Here is a 25,906-nt window from a genome sequence, read left to right on the forward strand (position 1 = left end):
AAGGGGAGCCATTTTGGGGGGAAGGGTAGGAGAGCCAGGAATTTTATAGGGGATAGCTGTGAGCAAAGTACAATGACATATGTTTGAAAATGTCATGACATCCACTATTTAGTACACTGCTTTAACAGTGATTAATATTATATTCTGGAACCCTTCTCATGACTATGTGAACTCCATTACCTCCAAACAGGTAGAAACTGACCCAGGCTCTACAGTCAGGTTTAGCCTCAGAGTTTGTATTGACAACAGCCGTGACCTAATTAATAAGCAACGTGTCTGAGCTAAGGCTGGATGAGTCATCGCGTCTGGACAAGAGTTAAGACTCTTGGTTTTTCTCCTGTGCCATGACACAGGTGTTCTTCAGCTACCCCACACAGGGAAGCCACAGCATACTCACCTCTGCTGACAGACATGGGAGATACCTGTTGCTGGTGTGAGTTCCATTTTGCCTCCAAGGCCTGAAGAATTGAAGCACTGATCTATAACTTTGTGTAACTAGTCCTTTTAATGTCTAAATTTACAGCCAAGAGTGCAGGTCCATGAAAACTGATGGCCCATTCTCTTCCCAGAAAACATTCCCTGAGTTTTTATTTTTTACACATCATGTTACTGTCTTTTTTTTTTTTTTTTAAAAAAAAAAAAAGGTCTAGGCCATGTCCTATCTGATTGTCAGGCAGTGTTTTTCTCTGTAGCAGGTGAGAACATTCATTCCTAGAGTCACTTAGAGGAAGGGTCTGGGTCTTGCCTGGCCTCCTCAGCCAGAGTCATGGTACTGATTTATTAACAAACCACTCTTATGTGATTAGAACTCAACTAGTCATAAATATGTCAGCAGTCTGTCTTCTTTTACATCTCCACATTTTTAAACTTTCCCATACTAACTTCTCAGAGGATTGCCTTGACTTGGAATGCTTTGATAGTTTGTAAGGCTCACTCTCCTGAGGTTTCAGCGACCCAGCCCTCTTTGGAATTTATGGTAACAAACTTCAGGTGCAGCTCTGACTTGGGCTGCAGAACCCCTTGTGTGTCCTCCCTCACTCCTTTTCCTTTTCTGATCTGGAATTTCCTCTTTAGCGTTTGAGTCATAGGCTGAAAAAAAAAGCTAACTGTATAAATTAAGAGTGTGAACTTCATCCCAACAACATTCTGGATCCCTCTTGCTTTCCTCCTAAGCGTTAGGCCCTGTAGCTCCCTGGAGAACCAGCCCTGCACAGACCAATAGACTGCAGCTGATGCAAGAAGCAAGAATGACCACTTCCTCCAACTGTCACAGGAAGGGTTCTCTGGGCAGCGTCTGGACTGATGTGGACTAGGGGCTGGCCTTACCCTACTGACAAGATTCCCTGTGTTTAGAGACTTTTTGTGCAGCATGAAGGAATTTTTTTTTCATTTATTTTTCAATCATCAGTTTAGAAGTTCAAAAAGCTGTACTAAGAAAATAGCTTCTTTGAGCTTGATCATATGAAGAGAAGCACATTTAGCCAGGATCAAGAAGGTGAGTGCTCCCTCCCTCCCTCCTTCCTTCCCTCCCTCCCTCCCTCCCTCCCTCCATCTCTCCCTCCTTTTTGTCTAACTGCAAGAAGTGCAAACAATGCAGAGCCTCTTAGGGTTTTCAGACTGTCCTCAGTCATGGACCTTTAGCCAGTGCTGCATTTATTTCTTTTTAAGAATGTATTTATTTTTATTACTGTGTGTGGGCACACATGCCATGGCAGAAGGTGACTTAGTTGAGGCCATTCCTTCCTTCTACCTTTACATTGATTGATTCCAGGGGACAGATCCAGGCTGCTAGGCTTTTGGGACAAGAGTCATGACTTCTGAGCCATCTCACTAGCTCCTTATCCATTTCCTGTCCAAGTGAATAACACAGAAAAATATGATTTGGGGTAGGAATCTTGGTGAGCTTACCCCTAACTTCCCAAATTCTAAGCAAGCGCTTTACTGACTGACCTTCAGAACAACTCAGCTGATTCTCAAATGGCTCAACCTTGGTCCGGTGGTTTTGAGTGACTGGGTTTTCTTGAAGAGGAATAAGTGCTTGTTTACCATTACACTACTAAAGATCAAAAGGCCATACATCTCCAACCCCTTCCTTCCAATTCTGTAGTTTATGATCTTCAGTGTCTGTTAGAATTACATGGAAGATTCTTTGTTGTTTGTTTTGTTTTTGTTTTTGTTTTTGTTTTTGTTTTCAAGATAGGATTATCTCTGTGTAGCCCTAGCTGTCCTGGAATTCACTCTGTAGACTAGGCTGACTTTGAACTCATAGAGATCCACCTGTCTCTACCTCCTGAGTACTCAGATTAAGATGTGTTCCACCACTACTCTGCACATGGAAGATTCTTAAAACACAGATTACTGGGTTCTGCCCTTAGAAGTATAGTTTAGTGCTTGAGTCAGGGAAGGGCTTGATGCTTTACATTGCTGGGGAGCTCCTGGGTCTCTTGGTAGCTGGCTCTGGAAGGAACACTAAAGTAGCTAAGCATCCTTGAAGGCATGTAGAGGCAGAGCTCTTGTCCAGCGAGTGTCTAGTGCTCAGTAACAGGCTATGTGGTATGCTGGTGCTAGGAACCTGCATATGTTGGTGATTAGGAACTAGGGTATCAAGGGGTTCAGGATTGAGGGGGGGTCTAGAGAGACACAAAGAGTGAAGAATAGTGAAGAGCAGAGCCAGGCCTTCAAATATGAGGTAGAATCCTACATGGACCTCACTGTGTTGGGATGTGGTTACTTTATGGAGTCTGATGGTTGCAGTGCTAACAAGAGCTGTACTTGAAACTGATGGAGAAGGCCCTGACAGTCTTCTTGTGTTTCCCTCTGTGTTAAACAGCAAAGGTGAACATGCCCTTTCAACTTTTATAACAATACTCATTTTCCTTGACAATGTGTATTCATTGCTGGATGGGGAGATCTTTTGGGGGGCAAGTTGGAGTATAGTGATAAATTATGTCAATGAAATGACTGCATTTCTTTTACCAACATGGTTGGAATCTAAGTTGGACATAATAGGATATGATCTTTACATACCAAATGCATGAGTTTTGCCAAGTTCACATGGAAACATCAAGGCAGAAAATAATACAACTTCAGTCCTATTTCCAATTGTTTACATTCCATTATAAGTATATCATTTCAATTAAAAAAAAAACAAAGCTTGCCATCCACGGGCAGATTATACTGCCATGTTATGAAATTATCAAGATTTTTCTTTCCCCTTTGGTCACTAACAAAACAATGCCCAAATCCAGTTTCTTTTGTAGACCTGGGGCTTGGACCTAGGGCATCATGAACATTAGCCTAGTGCTGTATCATTGAGCTGTATCCCCAGCCCTGTGAGTCTGTTTTTAAGATTATACTTAAAATATCATTTAATTAAAGTAAGACAAATATATGAGTTGTGATTCCTCTTTCTAAGAAATATCAACTACTAGAAATAATATGAAGATTCCCAAATGCTCCTGCGCCACCAATATTCAGAACATATTTTAGAGTAAACATTTTAATAAACAGCAGCATAAAATAATCAGTGTTTAATATCATCTCTGGTGGTGAAATACAAATGCGTATATCCTGGATATAAAATAGTGTGTTGGTCATTACAAGTCCATGCTTGTCTAGTTGGAATGCCCACAAAAACAAATCAAACATTAAGCGACATAGTGATTTAAACGCATGCAGTGAGGCTAAAGAAGGATATGGTAGTGTGAACTACCTGAACATTGTCATTATATAGGTGAAGAAAATCTACACTGAGTTAAAAAACAAGCAAAGGAAATAAGGAAACAGACCAGGTATAAAAATGCAGATATATTTTCACTTCCGTGATACAAACCATTAACAGTTTTGTGCAGAGAAAAAAAAAAACCTGACAATAAACTCACCTTACAAAAAAACATTGTCAACAAAGCGAAAGAGATTTTTGTTCAGCTTGTGAAAAAGGTGATCTTTTAATACAAAAGAGGCTGCATGCGGCAGCATCACAGCACTGTCTTAATACATTAGAACAAGTGGTTTTGAGATTCAGTTCGCTCACCCTAAAGGCTTCAGTTATTATAAAAAAGGCTTAAAAATAAATGTTATAGTTCTTTATAAAAAACTAAGTTGAATTTATTTTTTTAACCATAATAGTGACTTTCCAAAGAAGGTATCATACTGGCTCATGGAGTGCTAGTCCCCCTTTAAGGGACTCCGTGAAAACTCAGATTCACTGAGACTGTGTCTACTCAAAATAAATATTCTTGGAAAACAATTGATTGTCATATGATATATAGAATTGTGGTTTGAAGCGGCATCATTAAACAGTTGCATAGCAACAAAAGGATATAAAACTTCTCCTCTACTCCACTTCAAGAAATGTTACATAGAATCAGCTTAATCATGCCACAAAATAGGTCTAAATTTAGTGCTCAGTAAATCTGAATATAGCCAACTCTTTTGAGTTCACAGTACCTATAAGTTCATGCTTGTTTGGGAAAACCTAGGCACATTTTGGTAGGCAGATTTCCTTTATCCCTTATGTAAATTCTACCTTTAAAAGCAGAAACATCAGGATCTTCCTAACTCTTATATTCCACTCATGAAATATTTCTAGAACTTATTGTGCATCTTATACATCTCTATAGCTTTAAAATAAAAGCAAGACATGCTGACATTTTTTCTTAGAATAAAAGGAGTTTTGTTTTTTGTTTGTTTTTTTGAACAAAAGAAAAGTCAAATCAAAAATTCCTTTCTGTGTAGAACCTGAATCTCCCAAAGATTCTGAATGTGGTAAAAGGTGGTTAGCAAGTAAAGGCCAGGATGGGCACACTTGATGGCATCTCCTAACAAAGGCAAGAAGGATCAAATTGCTTGTTTACCAAGCTAAGGAATTTGGAGTTTTGTAATCTTTGAACGAACTCAGCATGTCTTTTAGACATCTGCTTTGCAAAATAAGGCGTTTTGTCTTTGGGTTTCAGCTAGCTCCACGAATAAAGTGTTCCAGTTCTTAGGAGCTGGAATTTAATTGGTGAACGTCTCCAGGCAAAGCACAAAATGAGAGTTTGAATTTACTAACCTCTGGTAGCATCACAGGCTTTCCTCCTGCTCATCGCCTGGACAGTAAGCACTCCTGAGACCCGGGCTGACTTGTAAACAAGCTAATGGCATGGCAAGCCTGTGGTTATGCTTGCCTCTAGCATCACGCATTTGCAGCATGAATGGTCGGGGGAAGCTCCTATGGAGGCCAACTAAAGGAGCAGTGACACAACGCTGGTTCTTCTCCCACGGATACTGATCCGGGCTGAGGGACCATTTTCCTGACTGTACCTCTTTGGGTACCCCATTCCTAAAGCAATAACCCAAACGGTAATGTACAACCATTTCCAGCGTCCAAATCTACCTTCTCTAGGGCCTGTGTAAACATATTGTGAAAAAAAGGACTGTGGAAAAGGCCTTCGTGAGAAGAGTAAGGTCACACAGAGATGCTCTATACCATCCCCGAGAAACCTGGCTACTGAGAGGACATCTGTGGACATGATTCATCTATATGGCTCATTTCTATGAGATTTAAAATGTAACCTGAAGTTCCCTCTGTGGTACTAAACACCACTTCCATTCCAACATGCCTAGAGTCTAAGTTGAATCAAGATCGTTCCTGAACATCTGTCCTGAAGTAGAGACAGCAGGTAGACAAATGCTACAGTCTATACATTTTGGGGGTAGATCAGTCATGGTGACCAAAGGCAAACACACAGAGCGAGCACCATTTGACTTCCTTTTTTTTTTTTTTTTTTGGTTTGCTATTTAATTACTATGTTCTGTTCCTCTTCATTGGTTTTGCAGTTTTCAGTCCTTGAAATAAATGGTCTGTTCCCAACAACCTATCATACACCCAGATGGAGTGTAAATCCCACAATGCATTATATTTCCTGGCTGGTGTCTTTCCGGCAAGACACAGTTAAACTTCACAGAAGATACTGGTTGCAATGTCTGCTAAATGAGAACCTTCAATAAAAACATTTGGATATAACTCTTTTCTGCCACCTTCTAGTTTTTCCGGGATAGTGTATTTACAAAAGTCACACATTTTTTTACACTTCTGCAGAAATCATAGATTCGGTGTGCCCATGGATATGGGAGTCCCCAAGCAAAGACGATTGTTTTGAGTCTATTTTGTAGGGTTTTTGAGATTTGTTGCCAAAAACAGTGATACCCATTCCACCAGGGTGATTTGGAATTGACATGTGGGGTAGCAAAGGAACGTTTGCTTCCTGATTGGATCCTGATGAGGGCAAGCTGGCCACATGGCCAGTGCTGGTTGATCCGCTGGCGCTGCTTGGGGACCGACTCTTCGGAGGTGGGCAGTGCTGAATCACCCTGGGAGGCCCTGCAGGCTGGTAGTGGGCAGCTGGAAAGGCTGCATAGCCAGGAGGTATTGGGTATCCATTGATGGGGATGAAGCGCTGGTTCTGAGGTATCGCTGGGCCAATGAAACCAGCGATCTGACCCTGGGGTGTAATCCCTTGGCTCGGGAACATGTAATTGGGAAATCGGGGGTTGCTGAGGTTACTCACAGGGCTGGCACTGAGGGAGGTGGTCTGCGTGGTGGCATTTCCACCCGAGGGGGTGGTAGAGCTGGTGTGACTTGAGAGGCCCTCCCAGGATCGAAGCCGGACGTGGATGTCTTTAAAGCGTGGTCTCCTGGAAGGTATCTCATTCCAGCACTCGGTCATGAGGCTGTACATGCGCGGTGGGCAGTCTTCAGAACATGGTAAGAGCTGCCGCTTCCGCACCATTTCAATCACTTCCTGATTACTAAACCCATAATATGGCTGGAGTCCAAAGCTGAAAATCTCCCACAACACAACCCCGAAAGACCAGATATCGGAATCGGAGGAGAATTTGCCGTACATGATGGCCTCAGGGGGCATCCAGCGGATGGGCAGTGAAGACTTACTCTGTACCCTATAGTAATCAGCAGAGTAAATTTCTCTGGAAAGCCCAAGATCTGAAATTTTTACATGCAGTTGCTCTCCAATTAAAATGTTGCGAGCTGCAAGGTCCTTGTGCACGAAGAAGTGACTAGACAGGTACTCCATGCCAGCTGCGATCTGAATTGCAATGTGTAAGAAATCACCGTGGTCCAGGCTGGATTTGACCGTCCCGTCTTCATCACTGCTACAGCCGACATCGGAATGCGGGGATCGCATGATGAGGAACTCGTGGAGGTCTCCCTGGTTCATATACTCAAAGAGCATACACACAGGTTGTTCCTGGGTGACGGCACCGAGGAGGCATACAATATTGGGGTGGTGTAGTTCAGCCATGAGAGAGGCTTCCTGTTGAAATTCTGTCCACTGCTGGGGGTTGTTATAGTCTTTCAAGGTTTTGATGGCCACCAGCTGCGCATGGTCCATGCCTGGGAGGTAGAGATGGCCCTTATAGATTTTTCCAAAGGTACATTCACCCAATTCTTCCATGAAACGCACAGCGGAAAGAGGCAGCTCTTTAGCCTTGCTCTGTAAGAAAGGGAAAGTGGGGGTTAAAACAGTTAAAGCAAGACATATTGACACTGAAAGGGAGGGTAGTATACATCAAAAATGAACAGATAGGATACTTGTGCTGAAGGTAATGGTACGATGCTTGTCATTCTCTGCAGAACAAGGCTTGTTTATATAGTCCTGTCCATTATAGGACTGCAGTGACTCAAGTAGCTATCTCCCTGGAGGAGACTGAAGCAGCTGGGTGTGGTGGCAAAACAAAACAATCCAAGAAAACTGAAACCAATAAGCAAAACAAATAAACAAAAATCCCCAAAGATCAAACAAACAAGTAAACAGAAAATGGAGGGGAGGGGACATGGAGCCAGACATGGTGGCATTTACCTGCAGTCCTAGCATTAAGAAAGCAGAGGTACAACTATCAGGAGTTTGATAGGAGCCTGGGCCAAACCCGTCTCAACCAAAGCTGGGAATGTCATTCAAGGGTTAAGAGTGTCTTCATATGCAAGACCCTAACTTTAATTCCTAGCCCCCCCCCCCCCCCGCCAAAGTGTGTTTGGGGGAATGGAGGTGGCTACTAAACAGAATATTCTAAAGTTGTGGAAAACAACAAGGGAGCTTTCTATGTAGAGACACAGGATGACCTCTCAAATCCTACTGCTTGTAGTTCAACATAAAAAGCAAAGCAGCTAAACGGCCATGCATGGCCTTTGTATAAAAGAGAGGAAACAGAGAGGACCTGTCTGTGTTTCCTTGCACATGCATAAGAAAATTTAGAAAGCTGTTAAAAGGAGACTCAAAACAGCAATGGCTACCAGCGAGGATCTAAGCAGGAAGCTGAAAGAAAGGGTGTGCAGGTAGGAGGTTTCATCTCATGCTCTTTTATACTTTACAATTTTAGGAATAGATTAAATAATGTTAATTAGCGAGATATTTAAATTTAAGACCTTGGGTTAATCTTTCCATCGGACTAATCAGGGATTTCTTTTCTGCTACTATAGGTCTGCCTACTATTTTGTGTCCATGGTCTAAATCAGTGGTTCCCAACCTTCTTGATGCTATCACCCATTATTAACAGTTCCTCATGTAATGGTGACCCTCAACTATAACATTGTTTCTGTTGCTACTTTGTATCTGCAATTTTGCTACTGTTAATGAATCATAATGTAAATATTTGTGCTTTCTCTTGGTCTTAGGTGACCCCTGTGAATGGGCTTTTGTACAACAAAAGGAGTGGCTCCTACAGGCTGAGAACCATTGATATAACAGGTGGAAAGTAATTACGTTTGCTACTGAGAGCAGTGTCTTGGCTCCTAAGACCATCAGAAATATGTTTTCTCATGGTTGAGAAACACTGGTCTAGATTGCTTCTTTCTGCTTTTTTTTTTTTTTTGTTCTGTTGACTAAATCTAAGGTCTCATGCATGCTAAACCCACACTAACACCTTGCCCCATCCACAGCCTCTAGGGTGTGATTTGGTGGGAACCGGAGGATTTCCTATGGGAGAGAAGGTGTAGCTATGAGAAATGCAACCAATTAAACTGCCTCTCTTTGTCATGGCATGGATGATATGACTTTTTCTGGTAAGAGTAACCCAAGCCGAGTCCGTCCTGCATGCCGCTGAGGGGAGGGTTCTGATGATAGCTGATGGTAATAAAATAACCTAAGGGGCTCAGACAGACATGCTGACCTCTTCCACCGCATAGTCTGTGTTAATTACCTTTAGTCCTGAACAGGATTTCCAGTCTTGGTGATAGGGAAGGGTAAGAGATTGAGCACTAAAGTCTCAGGAAAAGGAGAATCAGAACATAAATTAATGGACTCTCAGGACAGGAGTACCCTCTTATACACATCTTTCAAGTTAACCCATGGCAGGAAAAGTATGATTCAGTGAGTTCTGAACTCAAGCAAAAGCCCTGTGTTTTGGAGTTTGCATCTTGGGTCTGCTGTTTTCTACTAGTACTAGTTACTTCCCGAACAGCACTTAACCAATATTAACTGACTTACCACACGCCTGCGTGACCTTGATTTTTTTTTCTTTTAACTTCTCTATAGCCACCCAGAAGTAGATTAAAATTTGTAAATGATTTAGATCTGCATACAGCCTTAATTATTTCTACAGAGTCCTTGTAATTCCCTTTATTATTACTATTTTTATATGTGTTCTATCTTCTGTTACACTGTCTATGTTCTGGCATAGTCGTTGAACTTCTTTTAAAAAGTTTTCTTCAAATTGATGGAGAATTCCTTTGCATCTTGGCAGCACCTGAGATGCGGAGTTGCCAGCCTGCAGACTGCTCCTCTTTCTAGGATGTGTAGATGGAGGCAGAGATTGGGTTGGGCAGAGAGAAGGCCAAATTTCTGGGAAAAGGAAGGAAAGGGGTGACCAGGACCATGGCAATGGCCTGGCTGGTCACCCTTCCCCACCCATCTGCACCCAGTCTTTGGAGCTGCCCCTCCACTTCCCCCCCCCCCAAGTTAATTCATTCTCTCCCATCCACCTTTGCAAGACCTCTGTTCTGTTATTTCATAAGTGAAGAAGGGTGAAAGAAGAAATAGGGTATGTTCAGGACAGCCATTCTGAAGTTTTGGCCAGCAAGGCCAGGCAGAGTGGTGGCCAGGGAGACTGAGCAGGTCTCTGAGACTTATTGGGAGTTGGGAATAATGGCCTGTACTCTAGGGTATTGCAAGCAGTTCTTTCTAGTCATACACATACAGGCTACATTTTGACCCAGTTGTATCTTGTCATATCTCATCAGCAGAGGTAAGCTAGGCAGGCATGTAGCTAAGTGTATTTTTTTCTAATTTACCTAAGGAAGGGTTTACTAGAGTCACCCTAAACCAGCTTTGAGTGTTTGCTCTGGGAAGGAGTAGGGTAATCCCTAAGCTGGCCGAGTTCAGCAACACTTTCCTTTGGAACACCTGTGCGGCAGCTAGCCTAGAAAATGGCCAGAAACACCCACTCTAAGCTTGGTTTCAGGGGAGCCATTTACGCAGCGATTTGCATTTTAAAAAATGCTCAAATTACTTGGTACAAATGAATCTTAACTACGGACCCATTTTCAAATTTTACATAAATCCTAAACTAGTTAAAAAATCATAAAACCCCTTAAAAGAAGCCGTCAGTAGACTGCTCGGAGATGGCAGGAAATTAGCTGTATTGTTAAGGAACAGATGGTTTACATTATACAAACCCTTTAGGCTAAACTTGTTTAGGTCTGGCATATTGTAAATTATATTTTAGTAATGAAAGTGAAATGACCTCGGCTTGACCTCAAGTGGGGTTTGTCTGTTTGAACCAATGCAGTGGAAGACTATGAAAGAAAATGAAGTCATAAAGTTTTGGCAGTTCAATTTTGGCTCATTTCAAGTGAAGGGGTTATAAATCTGTTTAGTTTTTGTTTGACAAGTATTTGTCATACAGGGATGTACAAAATGTAAAGAAGTGTAAAATACACACGAGGCACAGTGCCAAAGTAAACTAAGTACAAAGGCACCCTGGAAAGAACAGGGTCCTGGGCTCCTATCTCTCCATCATTCCCTCCATTAGTTAAATGACAAGATGGGCTGCGTTTATTATATGCTGCAAGGCAATTAAGTACCTTAAAACCGAAACAGGCTTTCAGTTTAAATGTTAACATTTTTACTTCTCAAAGTAAACACACATCTGCCTCAGTTCAGCTTTAAAAATTATATAATTTTTTGATGGAGGGGGTGGGGAAAAGTTGATGCAGAAGTTGATACATTGACCAGGGTCTGATAGGGCTTCTTCTCCCAGTCATTTATAGAGAGCCACTGGACTGCGGTGGAAATGAGTTCTTTGCAGACAAGAAAGAGAAGAACATTTAAGTCTGGTACGTGTCTGGTCACGGTCACGGCTAAGACACGGATCCTGAGACCAGGATAATGATGGTGGTGACCTTTTGACTGAAGGATGAGCAGTAAGTACGGGTGCCCCTTTCCTGTCTTTTAATGTGTGATATGGAACTGGTGAGCCATGGACAGAGTTTTAAAGCTATTTTTCATATAGAGATGGGCACAGATGGGTATCAAGAGTCATCTCAGTGACTATATCTTTCTCCCTTGGGGAAGTTTCACTTCAGGTGAGAATCGGATTGAAATGGTGCTTCAGGCAGGGCAGGTGAGATGATAGCTTGCTTTCTCTTCCTCCTTTTGCATAGGTGACTAGATTACCCTAAGAAGTGAGATAACATTCGACGTGGTCCTCTCCATCTATAATACGAAGCTCGCTTTGAGACTTTGCACTTCTCTGCACTGGGCAGAGCTACAGTGTAGTATGGGAGCAGAAGGCAGCCCCAGACAGGAAGGGGGCTCCAAGAGTGGGTACTAATGGACAGCTGAAGTTCATATCCACGTGCTTACCCCGAAGCTTCTCTTTGCAGCCCCTGCCTTCCCTGTCGCCCAAAGCAAAGCCCCTTCTCATGCTTTGATGACCAAGCTAACTGCAATCCCATGGTGCTTGCTTTGTTTTGTTTTGTTTTGTTTTGTTTTGTTTTGTTTTGTTTTGTTTGTTGAGAAACAGATTGTACCTAAACCCAAGCACTTGCAAGGGCAGAGGTTTCCACACCTTGTCATTTGTGCTTGCCCATCTTAAGAGTGATGGAACAGTCTCTGGCCCTACCAAAATGAGAGGTGTAGTTTTGGTAGTGGGATGTAGGAAGAGGGCAATACCCTCTTTGGCAGCAGTCTTCTCTGAGATCTCCCTGCCTTGGAGACAGATTCCTTTCTGACTCTCAGGTACCAACCAGCACATCTCCACTAAGCAGGCATAAGATCTGCCTAGACAGTGCACGTGTTAGAGCAATTCTGACCCAAGCAAGGTGTATAAAAATGATGCTTTGGAAAGTTACTGACCAGTGAATAGCTCCTGGCTCATGTTCTGTGCTATAATATATTGATATGCCTTGTGGTATTAATGAGATTCAAGATTATTGATATAGTTGAGCAATGACTTCAATATAAACCCAGTTACTTAGGATGCATTTATTGACTGGTTATATCTTGCTACAGAACTGGTCTAGTTTACATTATTATAATGAATCCTATGTTAACATAGATACTAATACTCTTGAATAGCCAGAGTGTACATAATGACTTGTGTGTGAGAGGAAACATAGCCCAACATTAATGTCATAATCTCAGCCTATAGAAGTTACATATTGAATTCTAGTCATATGCCAAACATCAAGAGGGTAATAATGGCTGACGAGGCTCCAGGGGCTGAGTTGTTGGCTAGTGGAGTCTCAGTTCAGACTTCAGATATCCTTTCCCAATTACTGCACCATACCTCCTTGTCTTTCTGTCATAAGTGGTTGGTTTTTTTCCCCAAAACTGGATCTAATCCTTATCATAGTACTCTAGGGCTCATCCTATGATTTCCCCATTTCAGGAATGATACAGTAAGACTCTCAGCAATTAGCACAACCCTTACATGATGGAGCCAAAGGTCAAACCCAGGTAAGTCTGATCCCAAAGTTCGAGCACTTTTCTGGAAAAGGGTGGTGGAGATTTTCCTTTGAGGCCTGAAAGGGTCTCCATCTTTAAATCATGGCGACTACTGGCAGGCAAGTGGAATGTTCAAAGCTGAAGAAGGTTCTGGTCTATGAACTCAGCCTTAGACACTGGTGTTCTGTTGATTACTGGGTACGTGAACAGAACCTAGGGATGGCACCTTTGACTGATTGAGCACAAGATCCTGGGGGGACATTTAAATGGAAGGTGCCTTAGCAAGCGTACTCAGCTTACCTTCTTTCCCGCATGCTTTCTTGCTTCTTAGGTAAACAATGTTAGGTTTGTGAAACAATAAACTCCACTGATAAAACAGATATGACTACATCCTCAAAGCTCAGATGCCAGCCTTTGGGAAGACTATGGACAGTTTCAAAGCCTACAGATGAACTAAGAGCCTTCTGGCTAATGCAATCAGATTCTAGCGGGAGGTTGAGCCCAGACTTGGCCACATTAGATCTGTATCTCTCTGAAAGGGGCTGAAGTTAAACATCTTTCTTTTCTCTGCAGTGTAACTGTCTAATCATGTAAGTATTTGGTGGTGACTGGTATTGATTCTGGGGGAGTTTCTTTAGAATGCCTATGGGAAAACTTCTTTTCTACTCAGAAATGCAACAAACAAATATCAGTATCTTCTTTTTTAAGAATAGGGATGTGTGTATGTGTGTATATGCATGAGGGCAGGTACTCCTGTTCAGAAGAGGATGTCTAATCCTCTGGATTGGAGTTGCAGGAAGCTATGAACTACATAACTTAGGTGCAGGGGACTGAACCCCTCTCTACTGCAAGAGCAGTACACACTCCTAACTACCATGCCACTCTGCAGCCTCGGCTTTTGATCTCCAGTCACTAATCTAATTAGTGATCTCTAGTTACGAATTTTGATACCAGGTTGATCACTCTGTGGTCTTATGGGCTCATGGGTGTCAACAAACATGAAAATTAAGACAGTGGATGAAAAGAGGAAGTCTTTGGACCCTAGACACATATAGACCTGGCATGGAGGTTTGGCTTTTCCTGCTGGCTGTGGGACTTTGGGAAAATTCTAATCTCAAGCTTCATTTTTCCCCCACCCAAACTTAGACTCAAATGAGAGTTTCTTCCCAAGGAAATTATACAAAGTCTGTGGAAATACCACAGTCACACACAGTGATGAAGTACATACACCAGTCAGTCCTTTCATGATCCCTGTTGACGGGGCTCATTCCTCTGAAACAGTTTCTGAATGAGGCTCTCCAGCTGAGATGAGGGGGTGGATGCCCTAATGCATTCTGGGAGTGAGGCAGGAATTTATATCACCCAGCTGTCCAAAGAGTTAGGCCTATGTCTTAACTCGGATTCTGTTGCCTCTGTTTCTTCCCAGTTGTGCTGGGGGCTTGCTTCATCTTTTTTGTTTTCTTCTAAACCCAAATTGCCCTATTCAGAGCAGCTGGCTTCAGACAAGTTTGTAGTTATCACTGGAACCAAAAATAATAGGAATTTCTAGCTACTTCTACCTGCAAGGTGCCCGGGCACTCTGCCTCAAAGTGTCAGAAACATTCTTAAGTACTATTCTTATCTTTCCTTCTTCACAGGTGAGAAAATAAAGGTTCGGAGAAGTGCTAAGTAAGTGATTTGTTTAAGATCTCATGCCAGTAGATAATGGAGCCAAGATCTGCAATCCAATCTTTCTACCTCTTAAATCCCAGCTCTTTGAAGACTATCATGCTACCCCCTAGCAATACACTGGGGTTGGTGTGTGTGTGTGTATGTGTGTGTTTGTGTGTGTGTGTGTATTTGTGTGTGTGTGTATGTGTGTGTGTGTTTGTGTGTGTATGTGTGTGTGTGTGTATTTGTGTGTGTGTGTTTGTGTGTGTGTATGTGTGTGTTTGTGTGTGTGTGTGTATTTGTGTGTGTGTGTATGTGTGTGTGTGTTTGTGTGTGTATGTGTATTTGTGTGTATGTGTGTGTATTTGTGTGTGTGTGTATCTAGAACAGCTAGGCACAGACCATGGGAACTCTGGGGTGCCAGATGAACTTTAAAGCTTGAGATTGGTCCTTCCACGTTGGTAAGTTGTTTTGCCCAGGGGCAGCTACAGGTCCACCAGAGAATGGAACGAGACAGAGAAAATAGATGTTTCCCCCAGGGAAGTGAGGAAAGAGAAATGAAAGGAAGGAGACAGGAGAAAAGGCCAGGGGGAAGGATCTAAAGGTGTGGGTAAGACTGCCAGGTGCTTCTGCGACATTCAAGAGGATGGGGACTTACTTGGAGGGGACATTCATTAAGTCACACCTTCAGTGGGACCCAGAAGCTGTCTCAGTAGGATGGTGAGACTAGGTGGGAAGGCATTGGCTGCTCTGGAACTAGAGTTACCAATGGTTATGAGATGCCATGTGGGTGCTAGGAATTGAAGCCAGTTCCTCTGTAAGGGCAGCGTATATTCTTAAGTGCTGACCCATATCTCCCACCCCTGACTGGGAAAGGTATCAAGAACAGTTTGTTGCTAAATAATGTGACACCTGGAAAGGACAGGTGTTCAAAAACAGCAGCCAGACCACAGGAGGGCTTTGAAACCTAGCAAAAGAGATGGGTCCAAATATATAGACACTAAATCTCAGTAAATTCAGCTACTACCTTGGCAGAAGAACAAAGACAGAAGTGTGTCCTGGAAGTTAAAAAAAATGGAGCAGCTGGCAAGAGATGGGGGTTGGGAGGAGTGGGGGGGGAGTGGGTGAACTCATCTGTGGCTTCCAGTTTCAGAAAGCCTGGCAGCTCCTGCTCTCCCATCAGTCAGGAGCTGGAGGAGTTTGACCCTGGAGCTACTTGGACTTGGGCTACAACCTGCCTAGGCCCACCCCCCTCCTGTGCCATTCTTAATCTCCCCAAATCCCAGTCTCTCTGCCTGCCTAGCTAACCTGAGGCAGGAGAGGAGGCTGGAGGTCCTCTGTGCCTGCTGAGGGACTTATTCTGGACTCTTTCTCTCTCTCAGAATGGATGGTCTGTTTTTGAGGATGAGAGGATTTAGGGAAGTGGAGGCAGAGGGAGAGAATCAGAGAGAAGTCACTTTCTAGGTTCCTCCTTTTCTATAGTACTCCACTAAACCAAAGAACCAAAGAAATAAAACAACCGAAACGCCCATAAACTATAACATCCATAAATACAGAAAAACCTTGTTTACTTTGGGCACTGCTTGAAATCACGTTTAAAAATTAATCAGCTTGAAATCTTTTGCTTAGGGAAAAAAAAAAAAAGGAAACTGAACAAAGCTGGCCCTTCTCCCAGGCGCTGCACGATGAGAGGGTGGCCCCAGAGAGAATGTCCCATCGCCCCCTGTCTGCCCATGCCTCTGCTAAGCCACCTTTCTGGTAAACTGTGGGCTATCAAGAATCTTTTTTGTTTTGATTTTTGTTTTGTTTTGTTTTTTTTCCAGCATCCCACTCTACCTCTGGGGCCCAGGCCCACCTTGCATTCAGTCTGTCTACTGAGGATGCTTACTGTCTTCAGGGAAGGGTGGTCGGTTTCTAATCTCCAGAAGAAATCTCTCCTTAATCCAAACACTGAGTGGGGAGAGAGATGTCAGCAGTTCCACCAATGAAGAGAGATGAAAAAAAGAGAGTTTCCACCCTGAAAGGCACATTCAGGTGGATAAATAAGAATCCGGGGCGGGGGGGGGGGGGTCTCTCTCTCTCTCTTTTTTTTTTTTAATAGGACAAGGAAAAAAATTGAAGAAGGTCAGGGCAGACCAGCATTGACCCTTCAATCCCTTTTCACCTCCGGCTCCAAATGCCCTCTCTGTTTGGCTCTGCCAGTGTGCTTGGTCACATGGCTTTCCCCTTCCTTCTTATGTGTGTCCCTTCCTCTCAGATTTTTAAAGGTACATGCAATATTTATGTGGCAGCGACTTTCACATGAAGTCTTAGAGATCTTTTGCCTTTAGGAATTTTCCCTTTGTGCTTCTTTCAGGAAAGACGCTCGGTAAGAACCAAAACAAACAACTTCAAAACCCAGAGCCAAATCTCCTAGGACAGTAATCAGGAGACAGACAGAATTTATTTTGTTGCTTCTTTCCCCCTCCCCCAACACAGTCAAGTACTTGAGCCAGCCCTACTTCCTGGCTTGGTCCAGAGGAGCTTGTGAGCCATTGGGTGGCTAAATTCCAAATCCTGTATTGGAGACATCCCCACACCGGGAAATTTTGCAAGGAGCACATCAAAAACTAGTCAGACACAATGAAAACAACATCGGCCCCATCGACTCCATGCCAATGTCTTACATTTGTCTCTTTGATCCTGGAGGGCAGAAAAGGGTTATTACTCTGGCCACATTCTACATGTTCCTCCTGGCGCTGGGTTACATCACTTTTAACTCTGGCCTCTTCAAGATTTCGGAGAAGCCAAGGGTGTCTCTGGCTACCCAGCACAGACTGGCCAAGTGTATCCACTGATCCTTCCTTCCCACTTTTATGAACAAATTACTTTGCAAAAACTTTATGAGCTGGTGCGACCAAGTGTTTAGAGTTGGAAAATCTTTTATTCATATTTATACACACAGATTATTGAGCCTTTGATATTGACTGCGATGTTTCATCAGGTTTGTTGGGGGGGGGGTATCTAGGTTTCCATATTTATACAACAGCATACTAGTATCTACTTTATGTAATACCTATGAAGATCAAATGTCATGGAAATTAAAGCTGCTAGTGTTATCAATCAGTCACCTCCATAGACAGCTGAAAGGGACCCCAGCAACAATGTCAGCAATCAAGCTCGGTCCCCTTCCCTTTTAATAAATAAAACAGGTCCCACAAGACCTGTTGTGTGGTGTGATTTTTTTTTTTTTTTTGGATTCACCATCTAGTCCCATCACCTAGTGTACAAGTTTTGGTAATTTGTATCAATCTCTATATACTAACATTCTCTGTTATGCCACAGAGGTCTCTGAATTCTTTATTTGGAAAAACTGTTAATTCAGAGATTCCTGCTTCTTAGAGACTATGAGTTACAAGCCCGGTTCCACTAAGAATGGAATTCAGGTAATGAGCAAGGCTAATCTATAAAATGGATATATTTGTTTTCTGAACAGTGGTCACTTTCCCATGGATTCCAGCACAGTAGTCAGGACTGTGTCCCCAGGACAGTGGCTACTGCATGCTGTGCCATTGTAACCAACTGAATGAGTGACACAGAAATGATAGGAAAGAAATGGCTATTGCATGGGGATCTTCATATAGAGCCCACTATTGCTCTGAGAATATGCATGGATACCAGCCCCTTCTCTTTCCTTCACTCCTGTAGTAGTATTAAGGAAAAACTGAGTATGGCATGACATTAGTTACTATAATGCATGCAAACCAGCTAACCAGAATCCAGGATTTTAAAAGCATCAAACCTTGATTCTCACCACCCAGAGTCTAAGACATGAACTGACTTCCAAGGCATTTACATTTATATTTCCTTTTTAAAATCACTGGTAGACTAGCTGAGACTCCTACCAGCGGAGGATATGGAGACTGAAGTGGCCACCTCCTGTAGTCAGGCAGGATTTCCAGAGAAGGGAGGGGACATCAACCCACCCACAAAAACCTTCAACCTGAAATTTGTCATGCCTACAAGATGTGCAGGAATAAAGATGGTGCAGAGAATTAGGGAACAGCCAAACAATGACTGCCCCAATTTGAGACCCATCCCATGTGGGAGAGTCAACCCTTGACACTATTAATGATACCCTGCTATGCTTGCAGACAGGAGCCTAGAATGACCGTATCCTGAGAGGCTTTATTCAGAAGCAGATAGAAACACAGACATTCACAGCCAAACATAGGCAGAGCTCAGGGAGTCTGTGGAAGAGTTGCAGATAGAATTGAACAAATCGCAGGGGCCAAGGACATCACAAAAAAACCTACAGAATTAACTAACCTGGGACCATGGGAGCTCACAGAGACTGAACCATCAACCAAAGAACATGTAGGGGCTGGACCTAGGTCCTACAAATTCATAGCTTGGTCTTCATGTGGGTTCCCTAACAATTGGAACAGAGGCTGTCTCTGACTCTGTTTCCTGCCATTGGATCCCCTTCCCTTAACAGGACTGCCTGTTTGGGCATCAGCAGGAGAGGATGTACCTAGCCCTGCCTAGCCCAATGGATGTCCCAGAGCGGTACCTAAGAGGGACTTCTTCTCGGAGGAGAAGGAGAGGGAGTAACTGGGGGAGGGATTTGTAAGGGTGGGACTGGGAGGAAAGAAAGGAGAGGAGCTGCCATCGGGACATAAAAGTGACTAAATAAATAAATTAATGAAAATAATGAAAAATATTTTAAATAAAGGGGGAAAAGAACAACAAATAATAAGTGGTAGACATGTACACTTGAGCCGGAGAGATGGCTCAGTGGTTAAGAGCACTGACTCCTTTTCCAGAGGACCCAGTTTCAATTCCCAGCAACCACATGGTGGCTCACAACCAACCACCTATAATGGGATCTGATGCATTCTTCTGGGGTGTGTCTAAAGACGGCTGCAGTGTACTCATATAAATAAAAAAATAAATAAATCTTAAAAAAGAGAAATGAACACTTAACTGGTGAGCAGTGGTTTGGCTGAAGAAACAATGTTTGAAAGTGAAATTTTCACATTTAAAGAACCTGAAAACCCACAAATATGACTTTGTAACTGCAAATGTGTTTTGAAGACTTTTTTTTTAAAAAAGCAAATCCTTACAACATGAAGCAAAAGAAAATAAATAATATGAGATGTGATAGTCTCCATAATTTTACTATACTTAATAAGCAAGAAGATGGGTTAATGTAAGTGTGAAGACATTGGGTTTCCTAAAAGTTTATTATCAAGGTGAAGAGAATAATGTAGTCCCCTAATACAGAGAGGGGACAAATAGTTGTTGCATGCGTGGTCTTCTGGAGTTGGAACAAGATGAAAAGCTAAGCATTTGGAAGCAGCAGGAACTCTGAACTGTTGAAATGCATCTCTGCATTTCAGGTCCTGGGACTGAGATGCGGGCCTTCCTGAGAGGAAGTGCTTTTAGACCACAGGGCAAGATCTAGAAGAGCAGCTGCACTCAGAGCAAAACCAGAGACCCTGGGATGCTCACCAGGACCTTGAGCAGCCTACATGAAGAAAGATGTGTTGGAAAAGCAACAAGAAGGGGCTGGTAATCTAGCAGAGAGGGGGAGGACTCAGGTGGACTATAATAGAACAACTTCAAAGAGGACCAGGAGGAAAACATTTCTATTAAAAGATGCTTTAAGCAAAGGGAAATAGATTTAAATTAGGCATTAAAAAGATTTCTCAAAAAAAAAACCATAGTAAAAAGTACATGACATATAATTTACTGTCTTAATCAGTCAAAATTATATAGTATAGTATAACAAATTTCTATATTCATTCCATGTACCATAAAACAGGCAAGTTTGTAAACAATGTTAGATCTCTCTTTTCTTTCACATTGGCTAAAAGAGCATGGAATTTCTTTCTTTGAATTTGAAAACCAGCTCACACTCTGAGCCCTGTGGGCCTGGCAGAGAGCCCTCCTGGCCAGTTGGCTCCAGTGTAGGGCTGTGGTCTGGCTTGCCCCACACTCCTGAGCTGCCCATGGGAAAGGCAGAGTTGCATGGTTCTCCTCTGTGTTTGCTTTGAACTCTGCCTGTGTCTCTCCTCTGGTTCAAGCAGGAGGGCTGCAGCAGGTCACTCTCCCCTGACGCATGCCACCCATCTTACCTTGGGCTTGTATGCATTGAGCATGGACATCTCTACATTCTGTCCTCTGACGGGTTTTGGCTGCCTCTGGACTGGTGGTGATGAAGACTTCTGGTTATTGCGGCACACACAGATGAAGAAGAAGAGGAAGGCGATAGCCAGGGGAATGGCCACGCTTGGCACCAGAATGTACAAGATTTCCATTTTATTCTTTTCTTTGGAACCTTTGGAATCTGGGGGCAGAAAAAAAAAGAGGCAAGTGTTATATGGGTCAAAACGAAAAAATGTATACTATTACATTGCAAAGTTTAAACGATTTATTCTATACATTCACAGTGAGAGAAAAAGAATCTAATGCGTATTATGATTTGTTTCTATCAAACCCTCAATGTAGTTTACTGAAGTTTAAAAGTTTAAAGTTCAAATGTTTGAAAATCGCAGATGGACATTGTGAAGGTTCTGGATGTGTGACGGGACCTCTGATGTTCCCCTTCTCCCGCAGCCGACCTGCATTTCTCTCACACCTTAGAAGTTAAATGACATGTGAACTTACTGGGTGTATGTGTATATATTGTGTACATGAAGCCTTAACACAGACCACAAGGCTCTTCTCCATTGGCTGTTGGCCCAGATCAAATACCACAGAGTGGTGCTCTTGAGTTTCAAGGTGCCCCTGCCTTGGGAACTAGGGAAATGCAGGGCCAGCCATGAATCTTCAGGACCAGTATGACTGCAGAATCCTGGTTCCCACTTTGGAAGGTACTGCCTTGAGAATGTGAGGGCCTGTAGGCAGGCTGGGTTGGTTCAGTGTCTGGCAAGCAGCGCAACTGAAGCTAATCATTTGGCAATGTGGGTCTCACTCTCTCTCATCTAGAAGGGAAGTGAGTGTTCTGGAGGGTGTCTACAAGTCCCTCCAACACAGAAGTGCTGTATAACTTGATACTTTTTGAAACCCCAGAATTTGTCTTGAATGGTTTCATATGAACCCAGTAACTGCAAGTGCTAACACTTTGAAGTATATTTTTGAAATCTTATACATCCATTTTACTATTGCTTGGCAAAGAATTTAAAATATATAGAAGGATATGAGGTATGCCTTTCTTTTTATTCATTTGAACCTGACCAGTAAAGCCAAAAGCTTTGGGCATATATCATCATTAATGAACTATTTGTCTAGTAAAATAAACACATGGATTATGGGATGGTAATTAGAGAGGTTACAATAATGACATACCCTGACCACCAAGACCAGCTGTCTTTCTTTAGCAAAACCCAAAGTGTGAACATTTTGACTGACACAACCTTTAGAGACACTTATTTACTCTGTAGAAGGATCAACATGCTCCCATTCAGCTATCCTCCCACTCCCTCAACAAGTGTGAGCCACTGTGTGCCAAGAGCTGGTCTTGAAACGGAGAGTGCAGAATGAATTACTACACGCCCGATGCATTTAAGAATCTCACAGTCTTATAAGGAAATAGAGACAGTGTTATTAAAATATGTTGTTGTAAATGCAGATGCAGACGTATAAACAAAATGACAACAGGATCCCAAGGAGGTCCCTTTAAACCAAGGGCTCTAGGCACTCGTAAGTGGAAATAGTCTTTATTTTTTCATTTTCTTTGAGACCTCTTTGGCGAGATACCACAATACTGAGCCTTCTTCTCAATACATTAGCATGTAACCTCAGGAAGGAGACACCCCCCACCCCCCCCAAACTCGATTTTGAGAACATTCACTTTGTGTTAATGCCAGAAGTCTTGGGGAAGGATGTATACCTGGCACAAAAAATAGCATTTTTACTCTACTTATTTTTCCACCAGCATAAGTCATGCTTCCTATCACCATTATCATAAACTGGGGACTTTTCAAAGTGAACTCATTTTATAATGACAACCAGCTCCATGGGAAAAGAAACACACATACCCCTATTTTTATGGTGAAGAAGAGCTAAGCTACTCGCTAGCCTGAGAATACACAGCTGGCAGGTCAGAGGCTGGGGGCCTCCCAATAGCATTTGTTCCATGCTGTCAGATCTAGCATGACCCTGGGCTATCAATGGTTGAGTGCTTGATTATGCGCACCTATGTTCTTATGGTGGGAGCCCATGAGGGGAACCTGCAACGTAGGGAGTGTGGCATCAAAGTTCTAAGCTCCTCACTGTTCACTGTCATGTGTAAATAGTAAACCCGGGAACTGCTGGGGCTCACACTAACTCTGTAGTTTTCTCTAATGGTGATTGTGCTTGTATGTCTGGGGATAGGTGAATGGAGGAATACACATCACAGGGTCTAATGTGAGCCTATGCACACACACACCGTGCACACACAGGTTAGAGGCAATGTGGCAGAGTAAAGGAAGCATTTATTTTAAAGTCAGATACTTCTGAATACTGTCCTTGTCATCATCGAGGTCAAGTTGGGCCAGCTTAACCATGCTATGTATACGCCATGATATGTAAACAAAAAACAAAAAACAAAAAACAAAAACCCCAAAAAAACAAAACCCTACAGATTTTATAGGTTGCTGTAAGGATAGTCATATGGAAAGTAGCTGTTCAAATGCCTGTTGCAACTCAAGTGTTTTCCCTTAGAGACAAGGGAATTGTGGGATAAACATTTGGAGCTGGAAAGTCCAAATAACCTTAAGCAGGAATCACCCTCTCTGATCTTCACCTCTTCCTGTATTAAACAGGTATAATAATAGCTAGTCTTCCAATCTTATTTGGTTCATGTGAGACTCAAATGGGATCAGGTTCACGAAAGAACCCTGGATAATTGAAAAGTGCTATTCCGTTGTTGGGTGCTCTATTATTAACATTATAGAATTTCTCTGTGTGAGCGGGTGATCCCTGCTGTTATTCTTGGATTTTCTGTGAAATCATTATGAGCGTAACGATTACAAAAGGAACGAGGCTAATTTACTACTAATGTAATGCTAGTTATTTCTTCAGCCCAGAGTTTTAGCAACAAGAGAAAGTAGAGTCTCACCTGTCTGCCAACAAAGGAATCTATTCTACCTTCATTCTCTATCAGATTAGGCACGGAAGGACAGCAGGAAGGCCTTTTATTGTAAATGGGCGGGCTGGGAAAAATGCTCCCGTGGGTCTGCTGGAGAATAAACTTCAAGAGGCTAAATCCTTTTAACACATCCAGACTTGGCTCCTCTGCTTACACAGAGGATTCATGGAGCACAGGAGGCAGAGTCTGCTTGCCAAGTGCAGCAGTCCCAAGGGACAATAGGTGGTCATGTTGGGAGAGATGGAAGACAGGCTCAGAGTACCCCAAGACTTCAAAGTCATTCCTCCCTGATTGCCACTGTATGCTTTTGGCTAGAAGGGAATCCAGTCTCTGCAGCAGCAGCAGCAGCAGCAGCAGCAGCAGCAACAACAACAACAACATCAAGCCTTAAAAAAAAGATGTCCCATAGAACAGCAATCAGCCTTTGTGAAAAAATTATAATACTAACTACTATCTGAGAATTACATTTAAAAAATTCTTGTATAGTGTGGTGTGTGTGTGTGTGTGTGTGTCTGTATTTGTGCCACAGTGTGCCTCTAGAGTCAAGAGAATGGAAGAAATTGGTCCTTTCCTTAAACCATGTGAGTCCTGGGAATCAAACTCAGGTCTTCAGGCTTGATGCTACCAAGTTCCTTTACCCTCTGATCATTTTTCCTGGCCCTTACAATTTAAACAGTTCCATTCCTCATTTTAACCTGACACTTCAGTGTGACTTTAATTTACATGTTGAGACCTTGAAGCTGAAAAAGGATAAATGATGTATAGAAGCTAGACCGTAAGAGTCCTCTGGCATCAACACAGCCATGCTTCCTAAATTAAAACACAGCTACCCACAGTATCAGATGGGGATAATGGCCATCATTTGAATGCCAAGATTCCCCATCAATGAGGATTCCTATCAATGAGGTTCATACTAGGCACAGACATATACAACACACTGGAACAAAGGCCATTGTTCTTATTATTCACTTGAAAGGGTATCAGAGCCCTCAAATGCACTGCAGAGAAACTGTCTAGAAATTAGAACAGTGAAGATTTTTAAAACTTTAGGATAACTTTAAAAATTACACATACTTTTTACACCATATTGAGTACTTGGGATCTTTGGAACCAGCAATGTAGTCAAGATCATGTGGTTAATTTTCTTTAAAAAAAACCAAACCAAACCAAACCAAACAAAACAAACAACAGGTTGGTATCACACACCTGGCATTCCTATTTTATTTTTATAATGCTATTCAATATTTTGATTAGTAACTAAATATAATGGAGAAAATACCCCCCTTCCCCCCTTTTTTTAACCCAGGTGCTTAAAGCAAAGTAAACATGATTTCTTATTTAAGAGGGACTTTTATAAAGTAAAATTATCATTTGAAATGTAACCCTTGAGTTAAAATAAAATGCACTGATTTTAAACAGCAAAAGTGGGAAGAAATTATATAGAACCTTAGAATTCAAAGGAAATGAAATGAGTCTTAACGAGTCATCTGAAAAAGTTGTACAAACCATAGAAAATAAGGATCTCTACCATGCATCTGAAAACTACGGAATAAGTGGGTATGTAACATGCAGATGACTGCATTGGTGATATTTTAATGTAGGCCTAGGAGCCAAGGGAGAAGGAACCATAATTAGGTCTTCAGTTGGCAGGCATGCCTAGCATTTAAGTCCCTGACTTGAGGCTAGAAACACCCAGACCATACTGTTTATTCTCAGATGAGTCCTGTGTTCAAAAGTGGAACAGCTCCTCTCAAGGACAACAGTGACTCCTGTGCAGTCAGGGTCTTAGTTATACTGAGGGAATGCAGCCCATTTGTGAGCAGTTGGGGAAAATCTTAGTAACTGGAATCTGTACACGTTTCCTAAAGCTAAACTCGGGGCTCCATTCTCTTCTTCTGTAAAAAGGAAAAACAAACCTACAAATAAGACCCAAAACAACGGGGCAATCTCTCTTAATAAGGAAAAGATTTCCAAATTTAAAAACACACATATTGAAACTGATCGTGTTTAAGCATATAGCTTAATGAAGATAAATGTGTTATCAGGCAAATTGCGTGGAGAATGGTTTTATTTTGCAAAATTGAAACTTGTACCCATCCCTGTTCCTCTCCCCAACTGTACCTTGGCAATCACTTTCCTACTTTCCATTTTGACAAATTCGACTATTTTCCATTTTCATGTAGATGGGATTATA

At 42.4% G+C, this 25,906-nt stretch overlaps 1 protein-coding gene across 1 annotated transcript in view; it reads right to left on the bottom strand.

Moving 5' to 3' along the window:
• Positions 1-3,790: 3,790 nt before the first annotated feature.
• The window catches only part of Ror1 (ROR family WNT receptor 1), a 349,276-nt gene continuing 327,160 nt past the window's right edge, over positions 3,791-25,906 (bottom strand). Inside the window, exons 8-9 of the mRNA XM_021160539.3 lie at positions 20,714-20,925; positions 3,791-7,496 (exon numbers count right to left, since the gene is read on the bottom strand). Coding sequence (XP_021016198.1) covers positions 6,069-7,496; positions 20,714-20,925 — 1,640 coding nt within the window. The 3' untranslated portion in view covers positions 3,791-6,068. The remainder of the gene's footprint in view (positions 7,497-20,713; positions 20,926-25,906) is intronic.

This window comes from Mus caroli, unplaced genomic scaffold (assembly GCF_978045245.1).
Source record: "Mus caroli unplaced genomic scaffold, Mus_caroli_1 scaffold_6, whole genome shotgun sequence".
Taxonomy (NCBI): domain Eukaryota; kingdom Metazoa; phylum Chordata; class Mammalia; order Rodentia; family Muridae; genus Mus; species Mus caroli.